The 8,007-nt window shown below is 24.1% G+C and overlaps 1 protein-coding gene across 1 annotated transcript; it reads right to left on the minus strand.

Annotated features, from left to right (window-relative positions):
* Positions 1-1,826: 1,826 nt before the first annotated feature.
* On the minus strand, positions 1,827-4,004 carry LOC110618993 (probably inactive leucine-rich repeat receptor-like protein kinase At5g48380). Its single transcript, XM_021762258.2, has 2 exons — positions 3,643-4,004; positions 1,827-3,025 (listed from the first exon to the last, which is right to left on the minus strand). Exons 1-2 carry the CDS (start codon positions 3,949-3,951, stop codon positions 2,090-2,092), a joined length of 1,245 nt encoding a protein of 414 aa, XP_021617950.2. The 5' UTR covers positions 3,952-4,004; the 3' UTR covers positions 1,827-2,089.
* Positions 4,005-8,007: the final 4,003 nt, after the last annotated feature.

Below are 8,007 nucleotides of genomic sequence, written 5' to 3' on the forward strand. Positions count from 1 at the left end.
AACCAAGCAAAGGAAGGACCATAAGCTTAACAAGGAAGCTAGAAAGAAAAGAAGTGGATCGTTTTGTCCGAGTCATCAAGTCAAGCCCCGCTTAAAGACGCAAGTAGTTTTACCAAGTAATCAACTCAGCCAAGTTTCAATCAAGTCCCTTTATTTAATAAAATTGAAAGAATTAAAGCTCAAGCTTTAATTATTTTACTTTTATTAATTATTAGTATTAATCAACGTGGGTTACACGTTATCTCAATTCGTTAATAATTTAATTATTATTTATATATATTATTTTGAAAAATTTTAATATATTTATATAACATTTTTATGATATTATATAATTACTTTAATTTTTAATATTATTTTTATTTTGTTGATTTTGAAATTATATATTATTTTATTGCTTTTAATAAAATATTCTTTTTATTAAATTAATTTATTATGAGTAATATTATTTTTATTTATATTTTTAAATAATAAATAAATTTAAATATAACTATATTATTATATACATTTTAAAATTAGAGAATTTTATTTATTAATAAATCAATTCGTTGACTATAAAATTTAATTTATTGATTATGAGAAGGTATTGTTATATGATATTTTTAAAAAGTAAATATTAAATTAATATTTTATTATAATAGGTATAAGGTAGGTAAATATATTATTATTTTTTTAAAATAATTTATATTATAATAAAAAAATTTAATTGAAAGAATTAATGGATGTATAATTTATTTGTAAAATTAAATAAATATAAATGAATTTACAAATAAAAATTTAATCAATTAGTAAAATCAAATAGACGTAGAAAACTTCATAAATGGATATATAATTTATTTATAAAATTAAACCTATAATTTATTTATAAAATTAAATTGATATAAATAGATTAAAAAAATAGACTTATAATCCAATTATAAATTTAAATAAATATAAATAAATTTTCAAACAAATATATAATCTGTTTATAAAATTAAATAAATATGAAAAATTTCCAAACAAATATAAAATCCATTTATAAAGAAAATATATTTATATTTCCATTTATAAAATTATAATAGTTACAAATGGATCTATATATTTGCAAAATACAGCAATTAAACAACATGCACGTAATTTCTTTTATTTAAACAAAGAAAATTAATACTTTACTTAATTTTTGAATTTTGAAGAGAGATACACATAGTTATTTAACTTATCAAACAATTAATTTTAATTTTAAAAAATATATAATTATTTATTATTATTAAATTTAATTATTGTATAAGTAAATAGTAGTTCAATATATTAAAATAAAAATAAAAAAATCGAATAGACTCCTCAAAATTTGAGAGATTATATGTATATATTGTCCTTTTAATATCCATACACATAATGAATTGACGGTTTATAATTATTTTTTTTCTTGAATTTTTTATTTATTGAATAATTAAATTTTTTAGTTATAAATAATTTTTTAATATATTTTACTCTCAAAATAAATTATTTATATTATACAAATAAAACTATAAATATGGTAATGTACTTTTTGGATTTTAATTGATTTAGTTGCAGTAGTGGGTTATTTAATTTCTTTGTGGTCTATTAGCATGCTTCTTGAGTATAAAATGTGCATCCACTAACCACTTTGTAAAGTCCTTAAAGCAAGTCTGTTTTTCCATCTCTTTCTCTTTTTTCTTTTTTTTCCTTTAGTTCTCATTAAGTCTTGACATTTTTTTATTGGTTTTATTTATTTTTCATGATATTTTCTCTTTTTATCTCCACAACAAGTATTGAATATAATGATAATACTCATTATGTTTCAATTAAAAAAAAAATTAAAGTCTAGATTTAATCCTTGGAAAAGACATTATTACGAGTAGTAGCCGTGATTAGTTATTGTAGAACATATACACATATCTCATATCATGAGCATTTCATATCAATAGTAAGGTGATAATTAAAAAACATATAAATACATCTATACATGAAGTTGTGTATATACATCTACATATGAAGTTATGAGTCTTGAAAAATTAACCTTCAACTGCTAATCACAAAATCAAACCATCACTGCCTATCATACTTCTAGCCTGTCTCCGGTACAATTTATTCATATCTCTGTTATCTCAAAATCAATATCGATAAAATCGGTAGTAGAAATATCAGTTTGAATAGATGTCTTAGAATCTTCCATGCAATTATTTATTTTCTTAACGGCCAATAGTCTCTTGTAAATTTGAAGCATTGTAGGCCTTTGATCTGGAACTTGATCAATACAACTACAAGCAATACTAAGAACACTAAATATTTTGGCATTGTCTCCTCTTCCACTAATTAGAGACTTATCAACAGCATTATAAAGAGTGGAAATGCTGGTGGAAGAATGCGAGATTCTTTCTTTGAAGGTCTCCTTTGGCATGTAAAAATCTTGACCTAGAATTATCTCCAAGATAAGAACACCAAATTTATAGATATCACTTTGAATCAAACGCTTTTCTGTCGACCTAATATTATCAATGTTGGAAAAGGATATAGATCCTTCTAAATTTGATATCTTGGGTTCCAAGTTTTTATCGAGCAAGATGCAACTAGAACACAAGTTACTATGAACTATAATGAAATTGTTATGATGGAGCCATGCCAAGCCTCTTGCTATCCCAATTGCTATGTTAATCCTTGAATGAAAATCTAAGGTCTTAGACGCATGATTCATAGGGTGCAACCAATTGTAAAGGTTTCCATTTGGCATATATTTATATACAATTAGTTTTTCATGTGATTCTATACAGAATCCCAAGACAGGAACTATGTTCATGTGCTTAAACTTACCTAGAATCATTAGCTCAGAGAAGAATTGATCTACTAGATGTTGAGAATTATGTATCCTCTTAACTGCAGTTAAGCAATTGTATGGAAATTTTGCTTTGTATAACTTCCCCTTCTTTCCCAAACCGATGAAATTGTGTTTGCCGAAAGAACCCGTTGCTTTTTTTAGAGATGTGAAACTCATTCTCGTAATCAACTTCTCTAGATCTGATATCAGTGACTGTGGAAGAAATCACCAATGACAATTAGCACCAATGACAATTAGTAAGGCTTACTCAAACAGTTATAGAAAAGACAATTACAGATATTAAAATTCTAAAATTTCATTTTTTTTTTTTTCAAGATGGTTATGTGGTTTATTCACAATCTTTAGAGTTGTGAAAAGTTGAGTATGGGATTGAAGTCTCGCGATCCTAATATGGTAATGGTTAATAAATGAGTATTAGAAAATAATTATATAATTATAAAAAAATAGTATTGGTATAGAAAAAATATTTAGTTAATTTATTAGTTTAAAAAAATATGTGTTTTTTAATTTTTAAAAAATCTATCAATTAATTCTTATATTGATTTTAATATTAAATATCATAAAAAAATTTAAAATATATTCAATACAAATGAACTAATTAATAAATATTTTTATAAAATTAATAAATTAAGAAATGAGTTTTTTTTATACTATAAGTACTAAATAATATAAAATACGTAATGGTTATACCAACATAAGTATTAATTAGTAGAATTTTTTTAAAAAAATTAATATATTTTTTAAAATTAAAGTTTCTAAAAGCAAATCTATGAAAAAAAAGACACAAACAACATAAGCGAGAGAGAAACCTGTCTGTTAACTTCTTGATAGCATATTCTTCGAGGCTTTGCCATTAACAAAGTCTTGGATAAAGGAGTCTTTTTCTCGTTTATTTTCTTGAAATCAAACCAAGGAAAGCAATACGATATAAAAATGGTTACTACTGAAACTAAAGAAAATATATAACCAATTATAAACCCACTATTGAATGAATAATCGAATCTCATCCCGTGCTCCTCCTCAAGCTTCCGCCGGGGATCATTACCGGACATAGCAGCTCCTACACTGATAATATAAAGAAGAAGAACAACAAGTATTGGTTTGGGAGCCATTTGCATGTATGATGAGATAACATAAATAAGAATAGTTTAATAATGGGGTAATGGGACAATTTTTATGTGTGAATTGGATTACCTTCAACATCACTAAGAGTGTATAAATGTCCAAAGTCTTTAAGAGCAAGTCAATTTCCCATAGAAAATCGGTCTCTTAGCTATTACATGGTTGCTTCTCTGCACCTTCTGCTTCAATTGCACGTTCAAGTCCAATTGCAAGTTATTTTAGGTTAAAATGGTAATTTTCTTTAAAAAAATTCTTATTTATTTAATTTTCAAGTCCACGCAGAAGAATTAACTTCAGATTAGCCATATAAATTATATTTATTAATTTTTAATTTTGAATATAATTTTTATAGAAAAAAAAAATGCAATTTCATTAAAACCAAACTCAGAGAACATCAGCAATAACAAAAGCAGAAACAGAGATAGGAAACTCTTCAATCCAAATCTGAAGATCATCTCCTTCGTGACTGAATTGCCTGTGCTCTTTATGAAGGACCAAGAGTAGCTGACTAGTTGTCCAGCAAATACAAAAAAATTCTCATAGCAGCATCCCTAAATCAGAGTGATTCCAGTCTCCACTCTGTGACAGATCAATAATATCAGACTTTAAAAATTATCTTAGAGAAGCTTAATTAGATGAAGTGAAAGTTGCAGTCTCGGGAGCCCATTAACCACATAGCTTCTTAGCAGCGTATGCCATTATCTGACCTACGCCTTTCCGAAGAATAACACCCAAAAAACTTCCGGAGAGAGCGGTGAACCAGCATTAGTGTTTATCTTTTTTAAGCCTGGAGGGCAGGGGCCATATATCAAACATGTGGCAGGCACGATGGGGGAAGTCCACATTTTCATAGTTACGGACCTGTTCATAGTCGGCCAGAAAAACACCAGCTTTACGAACCACCTTCTGAGCTCCACTAGCCTCCTTCAAAATCAACAAAATTCTGCCCATTCAAAATAATAATAACACAGTGGAAGTAAATGTTAAATTTGGATTAGTTCTTACTCATTCTAAAGTTTTGTTTAAGAAAATTAGAAATACTTTAGGCACATATTTCAAATCAATGTATTATCATGAACTTCTATACTAAAATATAATATATTTATAAAATATTCGATATCAATATAAAATTTAATTTACCGCTCACTCGTTTGAGATTGTAAACCTTTTCTTATAAATCAGAGATGCGAAACATATTTCCCTGCGAGAATCGATCTTGAAGGTCTTTTTAGGCATATGCTACAACATTGGTCTAAATAATACTCTGTACAATTGATTGTGATAAGGATTTCATGATCCAAGATAGAACCATATTATTACACATTTCCCATGCTGTAAACATATGATTTGTGCCTTCTGGCATCTTTAAAGATCCATCAATGAATTTTATCTTGTTCTTGAATTGTAAGACCATTTTCATGGTTCTGCAGCAAGACTGGCAATTTGGTTCTAAGAGATCTGGTAACACAAATCAAGACAGGATTTTTGTTTAAATGTAAAAAATATGGATTTGAAGGATTGGTGAGATAATCTGTTGTTTGGTTTTAAAGCTGATTCAAAAACCTCATATTTTGGTCTGCCATGAATGCAGTTGAAAGGAATAAAAAGAAGAAGAAGAAGAAGAAAAAAATGATATTGCTCTAATATCATGTTACAAAAGGAAACTTGACCGAAATAGAGACTAAGGCAAAACAAGCTTGATTATTTTATTTGAGTAGAATGTGTTTATATACAGTTTTATCGAGTATTCTGAAAGAAAGTATTCGTTATAATATACAACTGTTGTTATAACATAAAATATGTGAGTTAAGAGAGAGAAGAAGAGAGAAAATTCTGGAACATCCAGCCGATTCCAATCTGGTCATTTTAGAATAGTTATCCGACCTGATCATCTTGGAGTAATTGTCTAGTTGTCCATTGATTTCAATCTTGGAGTGGTCGTCTAACTTAGTATATTAGAGTAGTCAGCCAACCTGGTCTTTTGACCTAGTTGTTTGTCTTTGGGTGATTGTCCGATATGATCTTGGGTGGTCGTTCGACCTGATATTCTAGAATAATCGTCCGATCTATCCGATTTTATTTGACTTTAAGTGGTCGTCCGACCTAATTTTAGATAATCATTCGACCTGATATGGTCGTTCAACCTAGTATTCTGAAAAAATTGTCATCCGATCTGTCCAACTTTCATATGATTTTGGATGGTGGTCCCATTTTGGAGTGATCGTCCAATTAACAAGCTAAAATTAAGGAACTCTTATAGTGATAATTAATACAACATAAAATAATATTTCTAATAATTAAATTTTAAATGTTAAAATAATAAAATAAAATAATAACACATAATGAAGTTTTATTAAATAGGGGTAGATTATCAAGTTATAATTTATAATAAAAAATTAACATTAATTTTTAAATTAAAAAAATTTAAGTTTTTTATACTGTCGGGGTTGTTTTTAATCTTTGCATTGTACTTCTTTAGTTTATTATTTATAATAAGTAGCCTTTATATTCGTTATAATACTAATAAATTATATTTATGGTTATATATTTATTATATATAATAATAATAATAATTATATAATTATTTTATTTTATCACCTTTTATTTTTAATATATTTATTTAATATTTAAATGTATTATTTCAATAATTTTATACCTTAAATTTATTTTTTTTAGTATTTATATATAACTCAAATTTCACATTTTTGTTAATGGTAAATTAATTTAAATAATAAAAACATTATCTTCTTTAAAATTTAAATTCAATTATAAAATCATCATTCACTTATAAATTTAAATATATATAACTCAAATTTCATTCACTTTAAATTAATTAAAATAATAAAATATAATCTATTTTAAATTTTAAATTTAATTATATATTTGTAAATAATTAGATATATATAGTATAAATTGCATAATATATATTTGTAATTGAAATTTTAGTTAAAATTTATTCAAATTCAATAACTTATTATTATTATTATTATTATTATTATTATTATTATTATTATAAAAATTTTAATCCTCCAAAATTTAAAATTAATTATGAAATTAATTTCACTTTAGTATTATAATATTTTTTACTATAAATTATTAATATTATTTTCATATTTTATATTTTATTTGTAAAATTTAATATTTTTAATAACTTATTATTAATTATTTTCATATAACCATCACATAGTATTAATAAAAATAGTAAAATTTAATAAATTAAATTTATTATAAATTTGCTAATAGAATAGTCATTTAAAATCTAATGATTAATATAATAATTAAAAAAATTAATTCTAAATATTAATAAAAAAAACAAAATAAACTTCTAATAATATTAGAATATCAACCTCTAAACTATTAATATTATTTATGAACACAATAATATTTTAAAATAATGAGAAAAAAAAAAGATAAAGCTCTAAAAAAATAATCTGATTGATACAATTCTTTCCATTTTGAAAATCTTTATAAGTACTTTACAATTTTAGTTCTATATTTTAGAAAATCATATTTTTTTTTATTTTTTACATTTTATTTTTTAAAATTTAATTAGAATATTTTTAATTTTAATATAATTTAATCTCTTTATATTATTAAAAATAATATATTATTATCACTAATCGATTCGGTTTGAGTTTTTTAATTTTTTTTTTTATCAAAATCGAATCGAACTGAACCAAAATAACCAAAATTTTTAAAATTAAAAATCAAACTTAACCAAAATAAATAAAAAATTAAATCAAATTTTCAAATTAATTATAGTAGATTTTTTTGATTTGAACCAAATACCGCTCACTCGTTTCGTTATATGGACCTAAATCTTGAAAATTTTACTATTAAAAGATAATATAACTATATAGCTAAAAAGTAGATATATAATTTGTTTATAAAATTAAACGGACGTAAATGAACGTATAATTTATTTATAAAATTAAACTGATATAAACAGATTTAAAAAATAAACTTATAATCCGATTGTAAATTTAAATAAATATAAATAAATTTTTAAATAAATGTATAATCTGTTTATAAAATTAAATAAATAAAAAAAG

Source organism: Manihot esculenta, chromosome 7 (assembly GCF_001659605.2).
Source record: "Manihot esculenta cultivar AM560-2 chromosome 7, M.esculenta_v8, whole genome shotgun sequence".
Lineage (NCBI taxonomy): Eukaryota > Viridiplantae > Streptophyta > Magnoliopsida > Malpighiales > Euphorbiaceae > Manihot > Manihot esculenta.

Bases quoted from the DNA above. Each gene is read 5' to 3' on its own strand.
- LOC110618993 (XM_021762258.2), bottom strand. From the start codon at position 3,951: ATGCAAATGGCTCCCAAACCAATACTTGTTGTTCTTCTTCTTTATATT. The intron at 3,026-3,642 runs GTTTCTCTCTCG...TTTCTTCCACAG, and splicing joins ATCAAGAAGTTAACAGACAG to TCACTGATATCAGATCTAGA.